Here is a 22,601-nt window from a genome sequence, read left to right as displayed (position 1 = left end):
AAATTAAAGAAACTGATTTATGACGTCCTTATAAGCAAATCACATCTTCTACATAAGAGAAGAAAAAAATGAGTATTTTTGTGTAGTAGGAAGACAGAAAAATTCTTCCCCAGTTAAAAGAGAGACCTATCTTTTGAAGCGCTACAGAAACTTTCAAAAATACAACGAAACTGTATTTAATTTTAAAAGTAAACCGAGTCCTTAAAGCATATTTGCGGGTAGACGACCTAAAGGAAACAGTGATGGAGCTCCATGAACTTAAACAGGGCAATGTTGTCAAAGCTCCAAAATCGCCAGGGATAGGTCCAATTAAAGTACCATCCAATGAAAACATATCTCCAAGTTTGAAGGGTGTTACAAAACTGAGTTAGAAACAAAGTCAAATAAAAAGTGAAAGCAAAACTAGGAAATTTGGGAAAATTAAACGGGGAGGAATTTTAACATGTATCTTGTTTAGCCTCCAAATTGTGTATTCTTTTCCTCTTCATGGGACACAACAAATTCTGCAATGTAAGCATTCGAGACTTTAAATTCTGTTGGAAAAAGTAGAGTCAAGCATGAAACCCAAGTCACCATTCATCCTACCCATGAAAGAGAAACCAGCAAAGCCAGAAAGCATGCATGGCCAGGCCAATGCAGGAGAGCACAAAATCAATTACAGAAAACTTTAATTTCTTCATCAAAGGTGCCTCGTCAGCTAGCAGAGAACTACAGCATTGTCAGGATATCAACAAGACGTCCAAGGTAACAGAAGCCACCAAAAAGCAAGCACGTCTTTCGTTTGGCACATGGACAATTTATTTTCATGTTGGCATCTGTTAAAAATTCAGTCCAATAAAAGCGGCTTTGCCATGTGTGTGTGCCACGGTTACATACCATGCCACCTTTGCGGTGTCTCCACCCAGAAATACAGGCAGAGGCGCTTCTCTTCACAAATAGGTGTCACATCCCCATTTGGAGAGAAAAATAGATTAAAAAAATATATTCTCGTTACATTTAACTATGTTCAGTGTTTATCTGCCTGCCTTCCTCTCTTCACAACATGAACTGCTTTGAGGAAGACAGAAACTAATGGCCCGTTCAAGGCTTTAACCCAGGCCCCCCGCGTGGCACCAGCTGTGCTGTTAGGTTAACTGGCAAAACTGCTCCCTGTTGGATACTTGGAGCCGGGCACAGCAACCTCTAAGCTGTCCCCATCCACCCCACACACTCCTCTCCGCTGCTGACTGCTCCTGAAACTTACACCACCTATCACTGGGCAAACGAGAGTGCGGAGAGGGGTCAGACTGAGCACCCAGACGGCAGATGGGGGCAGAAGGTCCAGTCATTCCTTACACAAATCTTTTAAGTTTTAGCTGCAAAAGTCTGCTTCAGTGCTGAGGACAAAGACAATGTATGTATGTCACTATGTGCTGGAGAAGCAGAGAAACTACTTTTTAAGGTTTTCGATCCAGGTCTCACCTGAGGTATCTGAACCTGATCTTACATTTACCATGTTCATGGTGCTTTGCAATTTTTACTGTTAGATACAAAATCTTATTTGAACTGTGCAATTTATCCATGATCCTCATCTCACAAATAGTCCAAGGATACAAAACTAGTTAGTGATAAAGCTTGTACCTAAACCCAGATCTTCTGATTCTAAAGTCCCTGCAGATTAAAATGAGAAGGTAAAACATGAGGCCCTGGAGTTCTGAAACTGACAAGGCCATGGTCCCTTCACTCGCAGAGTTCTAGAGTCTGGAAGACAGTTCAACTGCGAATCAACTGTAATCCCAGCTGTTAATGGGTCACCAATGATGTACACATCTGGGCTGCTTCAGAGGGCGCCTAGCCCACAGGGGCAGCACCGTGACTGGTTATGCTTCCTTCCTTTGTTCACCCAACAAACGCTGACTCAAACACCTACTAAGAGCCAGGCTGAGGATCTGAAGAATTAGGACAAGACACACAGGTAAGAAGACCCACAGGGCTGGTAAGGGTGCGGCTGAGGTGGGATGGCTGCAGAAGTGTTCCAGTTGGAGAGAAGAGTTTATATAAAGATTCCAAGAGGTTCAGTGTGGCAGGTGTTTGAGAGAGAAAGCAGTGTGATGACAAGGAGGCCAGCAAAGGAGGCTGGGGCTGGATAAGGACAGGCCCTTGACCACACAGGTCAGTGCACCTTTATCCAAGGCACAGGCAAGTGACTAAAGGCACAGATGGTGAGGAATGATATGCTCTCATTGGTCTGTGGAGGTGGAATATGATCTCAAGGGCATGAGGCTGGGGACAGGAGGAACAGCGAAGAGGCTGTGAGGTTAACTAGGTGTCTGGACTAGAGTGGTGACAGCGGGTACGGAGAAGGGGTGTGTGGAAACCTCTACTGGCGAAGAGTTGGTGGAACTTGACTAATTAGTTTGGGGCAGATGGGGGAGAAAAACGCATCAAGGATGGCTTCTGAATTTTTGGTTTTGGAAAAAGACAATGGTTTTTCACTGAGACAGAAAAAACACAAAAGGAACAGGAAAAAGTGTTGTTATAAATCAATGAATTTACCTAAGATCCAGATGTTCTCAAATACTTTCAATGAAGAGTAATGAGCCAATTACAAATGAGTATTAAGTACTAAAAGCCCACTTTAATTTGTAATTCAAAAAATTACTGTATATAACAAAAGTAACAAAATATGCTTCTTTTAAAATGTTCTAAAATTTCCACTGATGATTCCTCAGTGAATATAAATGGACTCTTATTGTGTGTGACATTTGTTTTCCCAGCCTTGGGATGCACCTATTTCTGGACAGCAGGTTTAAAAGGAACTTAATGATAAACCTAACACAAGTGCTGGGCCATGACTGCCTTCGTCACTGACTAGCTTTGGCTTGGTCCACAGTCTCGCACAAAGGCAGAGTTCTGAGGCTGAAGAAATTAGAAGTAGCTTTCCAAAGTGGTGTCGAGATATTCTCTTTTGTATAAAGCCTCCCATTTGAGTTTATTTTCATCTTTCACACATCACAAAGAAGGGATCTTCAATTAAGAGCAGAGGCTAAATTAATTGCATCTGGGGGTGAGGGTAGATTATTGTTGATGCCCTACCAGAGTGATCTATAAACTTACACAGCATACATTAGGAAAATGATGCATTTACTCTTTAAGACTAGGAAGGTAGATTAAGAGAACATTTTCTGACAACCAGTATATCTTATGAAACATCTCAGCATCTGCAGATTTACTGTCACACTTACAACTGGGAATCCAATAGAAAGAGGAACAAAATGATTTCTGTAGTTTGCAAAAACAGAAAAAAGTATCAAACCCCACTTCCAGCTCCTTAACAATTATCTGGGTGATCTCCTTCATTTCAGTACTGACTTGTTAATCTATTCCTGAATATTAAGGAATTAGGTCAATTAAGATATTCAAGAGTCATTTTCAAATTAAAAAAATAACTTTTGGTAAAAATATCACCATGAAACTAGTTGACAACAATAAAAAAATTTCGGCCAGGCACGGTGGCTCATGCCTATAATCCCAGCACTTTGGGAGGCCAAGGCGGGCAGATCACAAGGTTAAGAGATCGAGACCATCCTGGCTAACACGGTGAAACCCCGTCTCTACTAAAAATACAAAAAATTAACCTGGCGTGATGGTGGGCGCCTGTGGTCCCAGCTACTTGGGAGGCTGAGGCAGGAGAATGGCGTGAACCCGGGAGGCGGAGCTTGCAGTGAGCTGAGATCCCACCACTGCACTCCGGCCTGGGTGACAGAGAGAGACTCCGTCTCAACATACATACATACATACATACATACATACATACATACAAATTGTACTTATTTCTATCTAAATGCCCCTGGGTCATAAAGAGCATGGTTGGGGTTGGGGAGGGGCCTCAGCACAATCCATTTAGTGCCAGGCTCCAGGTGCAAGGGCTGTGGCCCATACTGACACCCACTGTAGGGCTGTGCAGTCATGGAAATGCATCTGGGAAGAAAGGGGCAGTGGGGAGCAGCAGCGGTAGCTTTAATCTTGTGTAAGATCCAAATACTAACACTGAGTTCACAGGGACAAACACTATGTTACAGCAAATGACATACAGTATTTATCGGTAAAATTGTAAGCTTTCTTAATTCCACAACAGTAAAGATTTTCTAGTTTGGTTGTCCTGTGCTATGAGAGGGTGAGAGAGCTGGATGGCTTTAGTTGTCCAGCTCAGTCTCTGTTGAGCATCTGTGAAGCCCTAGTCTGCTGCCGATATGGGGGTCCCTGGCAGGGGATGAACACCGAAGGCCATGCAGGCCCTGGGGAAGCTCAGTCCAACTCATAGGAAGACGATGAATTCATTCTCTTCTTCCCCTGATTGCATGAAAAGGTAAGAGAAGGATTTGCCCCCAGCCAAAAGATGTGCCCTATGCAAACAGAATGTGACTCGAAATTTGATGAGGAATTCTATTCAGACTTTGTAAAGAAGCTAAAATATACCATTAATTTGTGGGAATAAAATTATACCAAGGCAGTTAACATTTGGGGTTAATAACAGAAGCAGCATATAAAAAATGAAGACATATTGAATAATGAAATATTCAATAATGAAGACTGTTCGGTCTAAATAAAATATCTAAGTTTGAAACCTCAGACTTTTGAAGTATAGAAATTTTGATTCACCTTTTGTGTCAATATGCAAAAAGAACCTCTAAATGCCTGCTCAAACCCCATCTGCTACACACTTTGCTGGGTAATGGCACTGTCTGTATCTATAAAAGTGCAGCTACTGATAAATATTACTCTGCGAACATCAGATTCCAAAGATGAGATTTTTGTGATTCTGCTGACAAACAGCTGTCAAGATCCCTATGTTTGGCTGGACAAAATACCAGAGGCTTAGAACAACACAACATTTTGTTATCTATTTTCTCTATAGAACTATAGAGAAATGTATAGAACTATAGAGAAAATACACAACTCACCCAGCTCACCTAATGTTGATGCCACCGATAAGCAAAAGCCAATTTCAATCAGGTACAGCGTGCTTTGACTACAACTCCTCTTTTTCAATAGTGGAGAGGAAAAGCCAGTCCTTGTGTAGGTTGGAAGGTGGGCAGCAATGAAGGCTGGGGGCTGTTATTCCGTAATTCTGGAAGATTTCACCCAGGATGCTTGCAGCACCGATGTGATGGCCACACAACGGTGCCAGAGAACTGCCTCCAGCAACAGAATACATTTCCTCGTGCCTCACAGTCCTGGAGCAGCATCCATTCTGCTCACATCCATGTCCGAAAGGGGAAGTTCTTAGGGGTTCTGCTTCAGCATATCTCAAGGACTAATTAAATCCTCATTACTACCTTCTAATTATTCAAATACTGTGGGATTACACTAGGAAAGTCCCTGCTGGCTCACGAGATGAAAAGGGTTAAATAACCTGTGTTGGTTTTGGGAATCCAGATCTAGTTCAGACCTTCAGAAAATCGCCGGTATTAACATGAATGTTTAACTAGACACCACTGTGAAATTAAAAGGGAATTCAATTAGAAGGTTTTCGAAAAATTAATTCTGACCTCTCTACATCTGTCCAAATAAATAAGCTTTCTTTCAGCATTTTCACCTAATTGCTAATCCAATAAACTAGAAGGGCATTTGTTAGTTTCATTAAGCTTAGCGTGTCATTGGGGTTAAAAATGTGGTAACTTTAATGTTAATAATTATTATACTTATTTATCTACTCAGATGACTATTCCGTATTCCCTCCAAGACTTCCTGAGAAAGAGGACAACCTATTACTAAGCCGTTTCCTATTGTTCTTTTCGAATTTCAAGACATATAAAGATTAAGAAATAAGGATAAAACAAATGTAAACTTGTCACCTACAATTTTTGTAAGATCCATTTCAGTATTTTAAGGTTATCTGAACTGTTCCTCCAATGCCTTAGGTGGCCTAATTTACACTGCTTGATTTTTTGGCAAGGTGACTTAGTAACAATTCTGTATATTGCCATATGAGATCTACAGAGAGGTTTAAAATAAAAACCAATGGCAAATATGTTACTACAGAATACTAAACTGAGGTTTTGACCATTTTTCTTTAAAATTCATACAAGTAATGAAGAAGTAAAGACCAAAAAATTTGAACTAATTTTCTTTATTTAGTTAAAAAGAAGTTCCGCTGGGCACAGTGGCTCACGCATGTAATCCTAGCACTTTGGGAGGCCGAGGCAGGCGGATCACGAGGTCAGGAGATCAAGACCATCCTGGCTAACATGGTGAATAAATACAAAAAAATTAGCCGGGCATGGTGGCGGGCGCCTGTAGTCCCAGCTGCTCGGGAGGCTGAGGCAGGAGAATGGTGTGAACCTGGGAGGCGGAGCTTGCAGTGAGCCGAGATCCCGCCACTGCACTCCAGCCTGGGCGACAGAGCAAGACTCTGTTTCAAAAAAAACCCAAAAACCCAAAACAAACAAACAAACAAAAAACCCAAAAAAATAAAACCCTTCCAGCAGCACAATACTAAATCAAGTTTTATACTGGAAAACAGAAGAAAATGTAGAGGAAGCAACACTATGTAAGAGAGTAAAGGGCCCAGTAAACATCTAAAGTTTTCCCTCCATTTGTAACCTATGATGCCATGTCTATCTTTACTTGTACAAATACCTTTTATACATAGAAAATATCAAACTGTAGAAACTCACAGTTCTTTTCATCTATGTACCATGTGGGGAAATGGATTTGTGACTGATGTCCTGTGACAAAACTCAATACCAAAACCACTAGATAAAATGGGCACCGAAAAAGCGATGAGGTGGGGACAGGGACTGCAGGTTTACAAAGGACTGCTGTCAGGAAATCCGGGCACTTCACTGACCTTGCTGTCACCAGAGGTTTGTAGAACCTCTGAAACACAGGGTACATGGTTTATCAACACATGCCCTTCCTGAATGGGAACACAGGACCAAGTAGAGAAGAAAGATCAGAGCAAGGGTTCAGCTTCTTGAGACTGGGGGGACTTAGGCTCCAGGGCAGTGTTGCCAGCATCACTGCCCCATGAGGACTTGGAGGGAGGACTCAGAAAACTGCACCTCCAGAGAGAAGTAGGCTGCATCATCTCTCACTCTCCATCATCTCTTGTCTCTGTGCAAATGTGTTTCTAGATTCCTTGCCATTAAAGAAAATGTTATCTCCTGTGGGTACATTAAAGAAAGTAGGTATGCAGTGGAATATTAGTATTATTATCATAATCTTATTTATTAAAACAAATTAAGTGTAAAAAGAACTGTTCAATGTGGTTATTTTAGCACTCAGCAGTAGAGAAGCAATGTCATTATCTTTTCTATCCGGGTCTATGGTTCCCGTGATATACCTTTTTTTTTTTTTTTTTTTTTGGAGACAGAGTCTTGCTCTGTTGACCAGGCTGGAGTGCAGTGGCGTGATCTCAGTTCACTGCAGCCTTGGCTCACTGCAAACTCTGCCTCCCGGGTTCCAGCGATTCTCCTGCCTCAGCCTCCCGAGTAGCTGGGACTACAGGCGCACACCACCATGCTCGGCTAATTTTTTTGTGTTTTTTGTAGAGATGGGGTTTCACCATGTTGGCCAGGCCGGTCTCTAATTCCTGACCTCAAGTGATCCGCCCGCCTCAGCCTCCCAAAGTGCTGGGATTACAGGTGTGAGCCACCATGCCCAGCCTGACATACTTTTTTTTTAAAAAAGACGCTAACTCACTAATGTATTTCTTGGCCTGTTTCTTTCAGCACTTCCCTAAACAGGGCGGGTATATATCAATTGTAAGAGTATAAACAAAGTTAAGTTACTTTCCAATATGGGGGGATCAATTTTAGGGAATTTCTTAGTAAGAGTTTTGTTAGATTTACTTTCCATTGTGTATGCTGCTGGTACATACCAAATGATGGTCCAACAAACATATGGTTTTATTATTGTATGAAAGCATTAAAGTGACTGTCATTTGCCATTTAAACACCTGATCAAGTGGCATTTGATCAAAGGTTATTAGGAGCTAACATTTTTTCCTAAATTTTAACACATAATAAAGCCATTTTCGCTAGAGCCTTGCTACCCAGTGCTGGAGGGAATTTCACCCATGTGAGGCAAAACATCTTCTAACATAACAGTCATTTTAAAATAGGAAGTTTTCCTTTTCAGGGTGTTGCCTAACCAACAGATACACACAAAAGGGAATGCACACAGTGATACAGCTTGGCTTTGTGTCCCCACCCAAATCTCATGTTGAATTGTGATCCCAAATGTTGGAGGTGGGCCCTGGTGGGAGGTGACTGGGTCATGGGGGTGGTTTCTAATGGTCTAGCATCACCCCCCTAGTGCTATCTCGTGAGAAATCACGAGATCTGGTTGTTTAAAAGTGTGTAGCACCTCCCCTTTCGCTCTCTTCCTCTTGCTCCTGCCATGTGAGATGTGCTACATTTACCTTCACCTTCCACCATGACTGGAAGTTTCCATAGGCCTCCCACAGCCTGCAGGACTACGAGTCAGCTAAATCTCTTTTCTTTATAAAGGACCCAGTCTCCAGTAGTTCTTTATAGCTGTGTGCAAACAAACTATAACAATATAATAATGTCTCTTCAGAGGAGGTCTAGAGATCACATTCATAAAAATCAATTCACATTTAGCAACTTATATAATTTATATTTACTATTTGAAAGAAATGGTCATGGCCAGGTGCGGTGGCTCACGCCTGTGATCCCAGCACTTTGGGAGGCCGAGGCGGGTAGATTACCCGAGGTCAGGAGTTCGAGACCAGCCTGACCAACATGGAGAAACCTCCATCTCTACTGAAATACAAAATCAGCTGGGCGTGGTGGCACATGCCTATAATCCCAGCTACCTGGGAGGCTGAGGCAGGAGAATTGCTTGAACCCAGGAGGCAGAGGCTGCAGTGAGCCGAGAATGCGCCATTGCACTCCAGCCTGGGCAACAAGAGCGAAACTCTGTCTCAAAAAAAAAAAAAAAAGGAAGTGGTCATTATAACCACCCAGTTTGTTATGTATCTGGTATCAGTTACCCAAACTACACTACATATAATAAAGGCAATCAAAGAAAAACAATAATCATATTAACATGGTAATTTCCATACAATAGTACCACTAAAAAGCCTAGAATTTGCCTTGAAAGTGTGTTAATTTAAGCTAAAAGTTTGATTTAGCTCAGTTTCCTAATTGTCGTCCTGCTTTTCACATCTGGCTTTCTACACTGCCCAATTTCCCAAGCACGTATCTGTTGGAAAAGGTTGGGAAAGACATTGTTCAAGGAGAGGGTTTCTCTTTTCTTTCTTCTTTCTTTTCTTTCTTCTTAGTAATACAGGTTAAAATTTTAAGACTTTCAAATAAGGGACCTCTTACCCTATAACACTTGTTAAAATAGGAAGAACTGTGAGAGTGATGTTACGGGGTTATGGGGTGAGTCTTCATCTCAGTTCTCTGCCTGACCCGAGCAGGCACCCAGTGCAGGACAATTTCCTTTTTCCCCACAGTGACCCAACCATACAACACAGGTGCAACTCACAACCCAAAACAGGATTTTAGTCAGAGTCACGCTTGCTTGGCACCAGCACACTATGAACTTCTATAATGCCTTCAAGATGACCGGAGCCACATGAGTTAATACAGATCAAGCAATTTATAGAGACGATATGGGATGAAAGGATGATTTACAGCAGGTCACGGTAGAGAATTTAGGGAAACAAATGCACATATTCACACAATTATTAAAATCTATTTTTATTTTTTTGAGACAGGGTCTCACTCTGTCGCTCAGGGTGGAGTGCAGTGAGTGGTGTGATCGCAGCTCATTGCAACCTCGACCTCCATGGGCTCAGGTGATTCTCCCACCTCGAAAACCTATTATTGCACCATTAGAAGGCAGTGGTTCTCAGGTACGGTCCTCAAGTCACCAGCATCAGCAATATCTGAGAACTTGCCAAAAATGGAGGTTTTAAATGTACCAATTCAAACCTTCTGAATTGGAAACTTGGGGGTGGGGCCTAGGAATCTCTTTTAACAAGTCCTCCAGATGATTCTCACATACTCTAAAGTTTAAAAACCATGAACTATTCCATTATTAAAACATTATATTATCAACTACACCTTACACTATAATAAAAAGTTAAATATGTAATGGTATTCGAAAACGAAAAATTCATTTTATCCCTCTGAAACATTTCAATTCAACACAAATGATGTGTAGATAAAACAAATCTATCTTTTCATTGACATTACTTTCTAAACATGCTGCTGAGTTTTTAACATGTAAAATAACTTAAACCTCATAATTCTAATCAGAAATCATAATTCTAATCAGAAGCAAATCATCATCTCTACAACTCATATACAAAAAGTCATCAACAGCAGGAGCTCAGTACATATTAGCTGCCAAGGTGGGAACTTCTGGCCTCCAGGCCTGTGTGAGAGAGGAGGGGAGTGGAGGACAGTGGTATTTCTCTCTTTTGGTATGGGATGGAGCAGGCGAGCCTTGCCCCACAGCAAGGGAAGTGACCTGCCACTGCACCAGGGGTGCACAGGTAGGCTTCTTGTACCTCCTCAGTACACCAATCTGGATTAAAACCACCACAAAGAGTAGCTTTACTGCTTCAAGTGAGAATGAAGACAGAGGTAACTATGGGTGGGCCCAAGGTCTCTGCAAGGCCGTAAGAAACGCATGGCAGGGATGACAGGCAGGACTGAGCTCAGGGTCAAGAGCACTAGCAGATGTGGGGCTACTTCTCTCCAAAGGTTTCAGAAAAGCCCATATTCTTTTTCTCTGGGACTGGCACTAACTAGCTCCTGAGAATAAGGGAAGTCACACCTAACCTCTATACTCCTCAGTTGCTTTAGGTGACCGGGGCCATAGAAAGTTTTAGGTCTGCCCCAGTTCTAAGATTTTACCATTGATTAAGACAGGGTCTTGCTCTGGGTTTAAAATCTTACTATTAAATATCAGGAAATAACCAGTATTAACACACACAACCCCTCACCCCCAACCCACGTACATACGCATTGGGACTGATACCCCAGTTGAGTCATTCACAGTTATTTTTACACAACTAGATCAAATACCAGACTACAGTCACATGTGAACCGTGCTTCATGGTGCTATGTGGACACACACATTCTTAGGGCCTTGAACTGTAGTTTGACAAAGCTTCACCCAACCTGCAAGAAAGCATTCTCCCTCCGCTCCATATTTATTGGAAGGGTTTTTGTTTGTTTCTTCCATCTGATAAGAAAACATAACATCCTTTCAAAAAAGTCATGATAAGGAGGTGCACAGGTAAGCAAACTCACGTAAGCCTTATCGCCTGAAAGCACTATAGGCATGTAAGACATGAACTGGAGACGAACCTCTTTCCTGTGGCATTGGTGACTGGCTCAAGGCGGGATGGGAACTGGATTCTGACTGGCTCCCGGGTGGCTGCGGAGGCATCTGACTACCTGTAAAACACAGGAAGGGAAGTGGAGATGGGGGAACCCTTTGCATTAATAGTGCAGTCATGCAAAACCAAGACACATTTAATTTTTATGATCACAAAAGGTATAGCCCCATTAAAAAAAGACATAGCTCAGAGTGTAATAGTTCATCTTTTCCCTGGGAAACAAAGAGGAAACATGAATAAACATATTTAGCTACACACCTGATGAAAAGCTGTTACTGAATGAGTTCCTAAACTCATATATGAATCAATCTGTAGCTGAAATTTTTTGACACACACTTTTTCAAGGCATTTCAGAAAATGTAGGGCCATTGGGCCAAACTCATCTTCCTGACTCTTACGTGAGTTTCCAGGTGGGCAGGCATGCAGAGTGGCCGACAATTACTCGTGGTAATATCCAATCAATACAGTAATATCAATAGACTTCTAAAAAATCTTCATCATTAGTCAATGAGAGACTTAACATAAACTTAGAAGACCTCCATTAAGAAACAAAAAAAATTCTACTATAAAATGCAGTATATATGATCACTAAAGAAGGGACTATTATTCTGCATCTCTTTTGATCTTTATTGCTAACACAGCAATAGTATCTATTTAATTTCTAGTTTTAAATGTATGCTCAGTTTGTCTTTTCCAAATATAACGTAACCTCCTTAAGATAGGAATCTTATCTGTATTCCTTCAATCCCTTTCTGAGCATAACAAATACGTAATAAATCACAATTTGATAATATTATTTAAAGGAAGATACTTCTTACTATAGTGATAAAAGAAAGATGAGTCATGTGAAGGCAGGAGATGAGATTTTGAAATTTAAAAATCATCAGAGGTAGCTGATGATCTCAACTCACTTTTTGGCTCAGAGGTTTAGATGCATTTCTGTGACTAAAAATGTAATGGAATTAAAAAGGCAGTTGAATTTAGCACAGTCCTCAAGGCACTAGCTCTCGTGACATGAGGACCATGCTATTTTATCTTCTGCCCTCCCCCTTTGCTTCAATAAATTGGAAACACAAATACACTCATACGCACACAAAAAGAACACTGTATAGTCCTCTGGTGTGGTGGTCCTGAGAACCTGGTTGGATCAGGCTAACTGCTCTGACCCCATCAGACCCACTGCTCCACAGTCATGCATATTGCTCAAAAGAAATACAAATAATAAAGAAACAAGTTAATGTCCTAAAGATCATCACCAATTTGCCCCCGTGAAGGTCAGGACACATTCGGCACAAAGCCTGGTATTTGATAATGTACAACAACCAACCCTCTTGTGGTTCTATAAGATGGGTGTGTTACCCACGTGGCCAGGCAGGACACGGTCCCAGAATCTCTCCGGACTGTCACTCCAAACTGAGTCTAATCGTGGTGTATGTGTGGCAGCCAGAGGGTCAGGAATACGATTTTCAGTTTAGATAACATATACAAATAGCTGCTAAAATATTACTATAAAACAATTGTTTTCAGGGGCTTAGGCTTCACTTAGAGAAGAATGCAAAACGTGTTAATGTATTTCTGAGTGTTCCTGAGTGTGTAACTGCCACTCTCATTTTCAGATTAAGTGAAAATCAAAGACCTGAATTTATAGACACTGAGAAATATGCACTGTGTCACTGCTAGAAGCTGCTTTTTACATTAGAACCATACCTAGTCGGGATAAAAGACCTGGACAAACAGCATAGACTTCGTTAAGTATCCATTTAGTGTCAGACATTTGTAGTAAATTAGTATTAGTACCAAATAATTAAATGTAAAGTAAAAAACACTTAACATTCTGAACCAAAACAATTTCAAGGGTAAATACTGGTCACCGACTTGGCTACAGATCTACAAAAGTTGCTGTGTGCTCACTGCAGGGTCATGTGCTTCCTATGAAATACCCTAAGGCCTCCAATCTATAGTCCATTTAGAAATTTAAAGCACTCTGCAGCCAATACTGACTTTTTAAAATGTCACTGGGGAATCAGCTGCAGCAAGACAGTAAGTGCTTACATTATCAGAATCACTTCTGCATGACAGGCTGGATTCATAGACTCACGGCAGTAAAAACAAACAGTAATTCTATGTGAACACAGGGCACCGTGGCTTAGATGGTGCACGCCCGAGGCACTGCTCTTATGCACAATATTTCAAGTAGAAATAAAAAAGGCTGTAAGAAATGCATCCCATGATTCATAAAATACCACCACAGCCAAGCAGCACTACCGGTTGTGTGGTACAATTCTAAAGCAGATGTCCCTTTAAAGCAACGAGAATATTCACATATTAAATTCATTCTGTTAAAGAAACAAGAGCTTTATCATGACACAGATTCACCCAAACCATCTTATTCATTTTCCTTTACTCCCTATCTTTCTATCCATAGTTCCATAACTACTAAGTCATAGTTACTATAATTCAGTAACTATAGTTACTAAGAAACAACTCGATCTTCCACAGGCATAGTTTAAACATCGTCACGGCAGATGATGCCTCAGAAAGTGCATTTGAGAACGTGAGACAGAAGACTCATCTGTGTCCGTGGTCCACATAAAGAAGAAAATTCAGAGCCCTCTGAACCAACCGAATGCAATAAACACCTTCAAAACTACAGATTTTTATATGACATGTGTTGGTCACAAGTAAAACCTCTCAAACAAAGTGTGGTAATAATTTTTAAAGAGAATACTGCCAGGCACAGTGAACCAACCCACTGGATGAAGGCACTTTAACATTAAAATAGTTTAAAAAAAAAAAAAAGAGCCCCGTGTTCTTTCCTCAGCAACGTCTATTATGAGGTAAGCATGATGGAAAAAAATACAACTGGAAAAAACTATACTATGAATTAAGAATAAGTTCCACCATTATACACTTGTGTATTCTCCAATGATCACATATACAACAACATGCAACATTTAGGTGCAGAACTGTCACCTGAATTTCTACTTTTACTGACATAAAATTATCAGCCTAATTCTATGCTATCATTTTAAAAACATACTTTTAGTTTTAATTAATTTCAGACTTACAGAAAACTTGTAAAAATAGTGCAAGGAGCTCCCTTATATCCTTTAGCCTACCTCCTCCAATGTTAACATCCTATATAACCATAATACAATTACCAGAAGAGAAGCTTACCTAAAGACCTCATTTGAATTATACCCATTTTTCCATGTCATGTCTTTTTGTGGGGATCATCGCACATTGCATTTAGTGACTTCCCCTTAGCCTCCTCCAGTTGGTTGGTACCTTAGTCTTTCCTTCTATTTTGTGACCCTGACACCTTTGAAGAGTACTGATCAGTTATTTTGTAGAATGTTGCCAAAGTTGATTTGCTCTGATAATATTTTTATCACTAAAACGAGGTTATGAATTTGGGGAAGTGTACCACAAAAATGTCATATCCCTCTCAGTACAATCTATTTTCCCTTTGTAGTTGGTAAGGATTTTTTAGAAGATATTTGAGACTATGCAAATCCTATGCCTCCTCAAACCTGCACCCACGAATTTCAGGATCCTTTAGAAGATCTTCTTTACATTTACTACAGTGGTATTGGCAACGAGGATTCTCTATTTCCCCTTTTTCTTCCACATTTAGTTACTTGAATTCCATTGTGAGAAGAGCCATCTTCTTCCTCACTTGGTTTTTTATTTATTAGACTATTTCTCTCCACTCACTGTGGCAGACACACCCTCAAGTGACCTCCAATGAGTAACACTGGTGAGTAATCCCCTCCTTTCGACCGAGGGCAGAACCTGTGATTCCATCCACGGAATGTGAAGAAAGTGATGGGCTGTCACTCCTGCAATTATGTCAGATGACAAATGTGAAAGGATTTTGCAGATATAATTAAACTCCCTAATCAGCTGACTTTGAAATAATCAAAAGGGAGAGAGATGATCCTGTATGGGCCTGACATTTCAATGGGCTCAGGCCTTCTAGGATATAGGCCTCTCTGATGTGAACTGAGCCTAAGGCAAGAACGGGGAGGCCTCCGGAATCTCAGGACCTCACTCCAACAACTGCAAGGAAATGAAGCTGCCACAATCTGAATGAAACTGGAAGTCGACTCTTCCCTAGTTGGGCCTCCAGATGAGAATACAGGCTGCCCAACATCTTGAATACAGCCTTGTAAGTCCTGAGCAAGGACCCAGCTAAGAGGTGCCTGAACTCTCTGCCAGGGGAAGAGATACTGAATGTGCCTTGTTTCAAGCTGGTAAGTTTGTGGCACACCCTAGGTATCTTTTGGGCTTTGCTTTTTTTTCACACTGTCCTGGACACACTGTCCTGGGCTCCCCAGTACCTCTCTATGTGAGTGCTCCATAGTTGACTCAACACTCTCCTGTGTACGGACATTTAGACAGTTTCCGATCGTCTGCGGATGTATTTTTGTATTGCTCAGGTCTATGTTCAGGGAAAATTCCCTGAAGTGGGATTGTTGGGTCTAAAAGGTTACACAATTCCAAATTTCCTTCTAGAAACTTTGTACCAATTTACATTGCTACAAGCAATGTTTGAAAGGCCTGTCTCTCCATAACCTCACTAATAGACTGTATTGCTGTTTAAAAAAATTTTACCAGTCTTGGCCAGGTGCGGTGGTTCACCCCTGTAATCCCAGCACTTTGGGAGGCCGAGGCAGGTGGAACACGAAGTCAGGACTTCGAGACCAGCCTGACCAACATGGTGAAACCCCGTTTCTATTAAAAACACAAAAATTAGCTAGGCATGGTGGTGCGTGCCTGTAACCCCAGCTACTGGGGAGGCTGAGGCAGGGGAATCACTTGAACCTGGGAGGCAGAGGTTGCAGTGAGCCAAGATCGCATCACTGCACTCCAGCCTGGGTGACAGAGGAGTGACTCCATCTCAAAAAAAAAAAAAATTAATAATAATAATAATAATAATAATAAATTACCAGTCTTACTGATTCTGAATGAGTTTGACTACTCTTTCATATTTTAGGACCATTTTAATATCTTTTCTTGTGAATTGTTTGTTCAAGTCTTTCTATTTTCTGTTTACGTTCTTAATCCTTTGCCCCGGAATTTTTAAGGGTTCTTTATATATTAGAGATATTAGCCCTTTGTTTGTAGTATATATTGTGAGTATCTTCTCCTACTTTGTCAGTTGTCTTTTAGTTTTGCTTGCGGTGCCTTTAATAGTGGAAATTTTTTTTAATGTAGTCAAATTTATTAGTCTTTATTTTTATTGCCTCTGGGTTCCGAGTCACAGTTAGGAAGCTATTGTCTCTACACCGGGGCCAAAGAGGAATTCACCCTAGTTTTCTTCGAGTACATGCATGGTTTTTTCCCATCTCCCTTGAGTTTATTTGATGTGAGGATGGATCTAACTTTATCTCTTTGCACATGGCTCCCCAAGCATTCCAACACAATTTATTTAAAAATCCATTCTCAGCCCAGTGACTTGAAATATCGTCTTTGTCATTTAATACATTTTCATATGTATTTGGTCAAATTCCGGACTTCCTCTTCTATTCCACTGGCCAGCACACGCTATTTTTAGTTCTAGCATTTTTATACCACGTTTTAATGTCCAGTAAGAATAGTGCCCCTCACCTTTTCTTTTTCAGTGTTTTCTAAGTTTTCTTGCATGTGTTTCTATATGAACTTTAGCATCAACCTGTCCAACCATATAAAATAGCTCACTAATATTTTCATGGCAATTGGATTGAAATCATCAATTAAGGAGAACTTATGACTGCTGAGTTCCTCCCATCCAAGAACAAGAGACATCTTTCATTTGTTGAAGTCTGCTTTAGTTTCTTTCAGGTACCTCGAGGGTTTGCACATTTTATGTTAAGTTTATTCCTAAGCACGTAGTCTTCCTTGCTGTTACTGTAAATGGGATTCTCTTCACCATTATATGTCTTTTAACTGCTTATTGTTTATGTATAGAAAGACTACTGCTTTTTGCATGTTAATTTTATGTCTCACTACTGCATTAAATGAATTCTCTCACTGCTAATTTGTCATTGATTCTCTGGGGTTTTCCAGGCATACTATTATATCATCTGTAAATAGACAGTTTTATTCCTCCTATACTCATCCTTATGCCTTTAATTGAGTTATCTGCCTAACTACATTGGCTAATATCTGTAGTATATTATTGAACAGTAGTGAAGATAGTGATGATACTTGCCTCATTTGTGATCTTAGTGGAAATGCTTCTAGAGCTTCCCTATTCCATAAGTGAAACTAAAGCATATACATTTTACCATGTTGGAAGTGTATCTCTCCATTGCTACTTCCTTGAGTGTTTTTATCATAACTGGGTGTTGACTTTTGTTAAAGGGAGGATTCCCCCCACTAGATGTATATTAATAATAGAGCTTGCAGTGAGCCGAGATCACGCCACTGCACTCCAGCCTGGGAAACACAGTGAGACTCTGTTTCTAAAAAAAAAATAATAATAATAGAGTTGTTAGGCTGGGCACAGTGGCTCATGCCTGTAATCCCAGCACTTTGAAAGGCCAATATGGGCAGATCACGAGGTCAGGAGTTGGAGACCAGCCTGGCCAACATGGTGAAACCCTGTCTCTACTAAAATACAAAAAATTAGCCAGGCATGATGGCAGGCTCCTGTAATCCCAGCTACAAAGGAGGCTGAGGCAGGAGAATCACTTGAACTTGGGAGGCGGAGGTTGTAGTGAGCTGAGATCATGCCACTGCACTCCAGCCTGGGCAAGAGAGTAAGACTCTGTCTCCAAAAAAAACCCGGTTGTTAATATTGAACCAACTTTGCATTCCTGGAATAAATGCCACTTATGGTACATTATTATTATTATTATTTTTTTTTCTTTTTTTGAGACAGAGTCTCGCTCTGTCGCCCAGGCTGGAGTGCAGTGGCCGGATGTCAGCTCACTGCAAGCTCCGCCTCCCGGGTTTACGCCATTCTCCTGCCTCAGCCTCCCGAGTAGCTGGGACTACAGGCGCTCGCCACCTCGCCCGGCTAGTTTTTTGTATTTTTTTAGTAGAGACAGGGTTTCACCATGTTAGCCAGGATGGTCTCAATCTCCTGACCTCGTGATCCGCCCGTCTCGGCCTCCCAAAGTGCTGGGATTACAGGCTTGAGCCACCGCGCCTGGCCTGGTACATTATTTTCTTAATGCACTGTTGGATTCTGTTTGCTAATATTTTCTTTAGAATCTTACACTAGGAGACGTTTTGGGAGAATTTTATCCAATTAAAAATAGCTTTTAAGAACTAAATCAAGATAAGTACCAAACGAAATATTCAAGTAACATAACTCTGAGATTTTAGTATATAACACAATTGGGAAAAAGTGGCTAATACATATATTTTGGTAAATTAGCACACATCCAGTAATGTATAATGTACAGTGGATGGACTGAGACATGAATATATTATAGCTTAGCATACTTCATAGAATATTAGCATACTTCATAGAATAAGATGGTGGGGCAGTACTAACAAGTGCCAAGTTCTATGATTTTTTACAAGCGGACACAGTATTAACACTTCCCATAGTTCTTAATTTAATTCTGTTCTTTGTTTGTCTCATCTGACTACAATGTACATTCCATACAAACAGAAAATTCCGTCTATTTGGTTCCCTGCCATATTACATCTCTTGAACTAGGCATATAGTAACTATTCAATAAGTATTTGTTGAAAAAAAAAATAAATGTATGGCTAATGATTCCAGGAACCAAGCTCAGATTAATAGATAATTAGATATTTATAACTCATCTGTAATCATGCAGTTTTATCTTATTATTCTAGATGAGGATTAGGCAGACTTTTTCTGTAAACTGCCAGATAGTAAACATTTTAGGTTTCACAGACCATATGTTTTATGTTACACTACTCACCTCAGCTGTTGTAGTTCAAAAGCAGCCACAGACAATATGAAAACAAAATAGCATAAATAAAACTTCACTTGCTAAAACAGGTGGTTGTCTGAATTTGGTCCTCAGGCTGTAGTTTGTGATCCCTGTTCTAAATGATAATATCAGTAAAGAAACATTCAGGAGGGCCAGGTGCGGTGGCTCACGCCTGTAATCCCGGCACTTTGGGAGGCTGAGGCGGGTGGATCACGAGGTCAGGAGTTTGAGGCCAGCCTGGCCAATATGGTGATATCTCGTCTCTACTAAAAATACGTGAAAATTAGCCGGGCGTGGAGGCGGGCGCCTGTAATCCCAGCCACTCAGGAGGCTGAGGCAGGAGAATCGCTCGAACCTGGGAGGCGGAGCTTGCAGTGAGCTGAGACTGTGCCACTGCGCTCCAGCCTGGGCTACGGAGCGAGACTCCATCTCAAAAAAAAACAAAAACAAAAACAAAAACAACCAAAAAAACACTCAGGAGGAATACTTGCTGAAAAAGCCAATACAGATGAGTATTTAATAACAACAGCACTGACATATACATCTCACATTCTTCCATATTTAAAGGGGAAGACTTCATAAATAAATGTCAGTAACAGAAGTTGCTTTATGCTCTCTCCTATCTAGATGTAAGAATGCACTGGGTTCCTTAGCACTTAATGCAGGCAAAGGTCTAAGACTTAAATGGTAAGTACATTTAGCAGGTAAATGTTTAGATAAATGATTACTTGTAGTTTTATTTTTCCAACTCTTTTGGATCAGACACAAACCAACAAATCAGATCAACTACTGATCAGATGCAACTGCATAAATTATACTCTACTACTTTTGTGTTGGGATGGTAGGGAATAAACATGAGGTAAATAGGATTCCCACATTAATCCTTTATTGAGGCTAACAATCCCTGGGAATAATTCCTTTCTACATTACTACAGTATACAACTATAGAAACTCACAAGAACACTAGCTCTGAACCACAACCAATTCTGGCAAACAAACCATTTTCAAATAATCCTGCATTATTTCCAGTATTAGTAATACTAACAGATATAGAAATATTCAGAAATTCCATGTTTCAAAAGTAGTAGTGGCCATAGAAAAACCACTCCTTCCTTTCACATCATTATAGCTAAAAAGCCAACTAACCTAAGATGGATTTAGTTACCTGACATGGAATATTGACATGATTAGTCAAGATAGCAAATCTGGAGTCTGAATGACAGACAGTACCTGATTTCAGTTTTAGTGCCTCAGATCCATTCCATCTTCCAATTTTCCTACATTAGCTGACTCTGGGCAAAAGTGAATAAAGAAGGAACTAAAGAAAGAGCACTGCCTAGAATACGCATTTATTTGTCTTACAAGTTTGCGGGCAAACTGGAGATAGTTAGCTTGAATGTACCAAATGAGGTTAAAAAAAAAAAAAAAAAGAGTACTCACTATATAGAGGGCAATGTCCTAAATTATATTCTTCCATGAGTAATTCAAGAAGATTGACTTTTTATAATTAACATGAAAAGACATGTTAAAGCGTGGACATTTGGACAATTTTATTGGCCAGTTATCCTCAATACACGGAGATCATGAGGTGTTTATAGTGGCAAGTACTTGGGTCCTTAAACACACCTATTCTTAGGTCCATGTGGATTAAACTGGTTGTGGTTCTTGTTGAATTCTGAGAAAAAATGAAGAATGCTTCCAATCACTTTGCAAGTAACTCTATCATGATCAAGTTACTCCCATGAAATATGCTACAGAATCAATATGTATTTCATAGCTTTCAGCAATTAGCAATTGAATTAATTCTTCTACTCATCAAGAATTCTTGGTGGTGTCATTAACTTTAGTGAGAAATTAAAAGAACACATTGTAGCAACCAAATACTGATACATTCCTACATGATCGTGTTCATCTTCTAATTCCCACTGACTATGCAATTCTGCTGCATCCAAAACTGAAACACTGGGTTGTTTTATTCTAGTACAGCCTCATGGAAATCGGCTCTTTCAAATCTTTAAAGTAGAATATGGGTCTCACCTGCCACCGTCTGACTTTACTGATCCTCTGGAGGATACATTTCTTATATTCTGCCAAAGCTACTAGTAATTACACTACAGCTTCTTACCATGGGTTGCATTTAGTTGCTCCTTTAATTTCTGAAACATGAAGAACTGGTCAGGATCTTTTCTTCCACCATGATAGATGACAATATAATTGTGTTAAGAGACAGCATTGGTTGGCTGCATGGTAGACTCCACATCTGTGGAAATCACTGTACATCTTATCTAACTTACTAAGAAGCTAGAGTGGGGTAAGATGGTACAGCTCTGCGATACAGCACAAGGATTTCATGGGTCATTTCTTTAAAAACCTGCAGGTATATTAGGTATTAACCTAATGGTGTAAATGAAAAATACGTTTTCCTAGTCTTAGGCATTTATTTAGATGAGTTAGAAAACCCACAAGTTATTTAGACATAGCAACCTTCTGTTCAGTGTTTTCTATTTCACTTGCTTCAAGAACGGAAAAAAAGCCCACTTACTCTCAGAATGAAGAAGCAGGCTGGCTGACACCAACTTCGATATGCTCCAAGCAAACTACTGATACACAGAATCTGCTCGAGCTCCCGCTTAGTGGTTCTGGTTAACAGTTTATCTGAAGAGAGTGGGTGTGAACTTAGAACATTTCCTATTGTTCAGCATGGGGGGTGTGTGCCTCTGCCTCTAATAAGATCATCTCGCCCTTACCAAAAGGTCCTGTATTAGGGCAGAGCGGTGGGGAAGATGTTTGTGAACAGGCTGTCGACACAATTCTTTATTGTGAATAAATCCTATCTCAGATGAGAGCAGTATAAACCAGAAAGTAATGTTCTTCCCTACCTTTCAACTGAGAACACAGAACCACAGCAGCTTGGTGTCCTCACCTTTAAGGAGTTAAGCCTCTGCTTTGGGAGATAAACCTTTTCATGTCATATGGCTCAAAAGTTCATTCAAAATAGGGCTAGACTTTCCTAAATCCTTATGCAAACTGTTACGCACTATCGATGTGTCATTCGGTCCTAAAAGTACAGATAAATGGGCATGTCAGAGGCTATCTGACTGGGATACTCCTGAGCCATGAAGGGAATGAGGATACTTCCAATTCCTGAACTTCACGGAGCAAGAAAGCTCCCGCGCACCGTTCACAGGGCCGCATACCTTCATTCTAAACAAACTAATACACTGCCCAAAACCTGCTGGATCAAGCTTTTCAACTCTTCTCCCTACTGTGGTCTGAGGGTTCCAAGTCTTTTTCTAAACCTCACTGCGAGGCCTGAAGATAAATTAGCTACA

The 22,601-nt window shown here is 40.5% G+C and overlaps 1 protein-coding gene and 1 long non-coding RNA gene across 9 annotated transcripts in view; one reads left to right on the top strand and one right to left on the bottom strand.

The window, feature by feature from the left end:
- LOC105478732 (AT-rich interaction domain 1B) overlaps positions 1–22,601 on the bottom strand; it is a 447,840-nt gene that overhangs the window by 95,964 nt on the left and 329,275 nt on the right. For all 8 annotated transcript variants that reach the window (XM_024791918.2, XM_071096644.1, XM_071096638.1 and 5 more), the window contains one exon: positions 11,337–11,426. In XM_024791918.2, coding sequence (XP_024647686.2) covers positions 11,337–11,426 — 90 coding nt within the window. The remainder of the gene's footprint in view (positions 1–11,336; positions 11,427–22,601) is intronic.
- LOC105478730 (uncharacterized) lies at positions 1,815–14,018 on the top strand. Its single transcript, XR_985416.3, has 2 exons — positions 1,815–1,954; positions 13,868–14,018. It is a non-coding gene; the product is annotated as an uncharacterized lncRNA (long non-coding RNA).

The sequence above is a fragment of the Macaca nemestrina genome, chromosome 5 (genome assembly GCF_043159975.1).
Source record: "Macaca nemestrina isolate mMacNem1 chromosome 5, mMacNem.hap1, whole genome shotgun sequence".
In the NCBI taxonomy this organism is placed as follows: Eukaryota; Metazoa; Chordata; class Mammalia; order Primates; family Cercopithecidae; genus Macaca; species Macaca nemestrina.
This window is presented reverse-complemented; position numbering and strand designations above follow the sequence as displayed.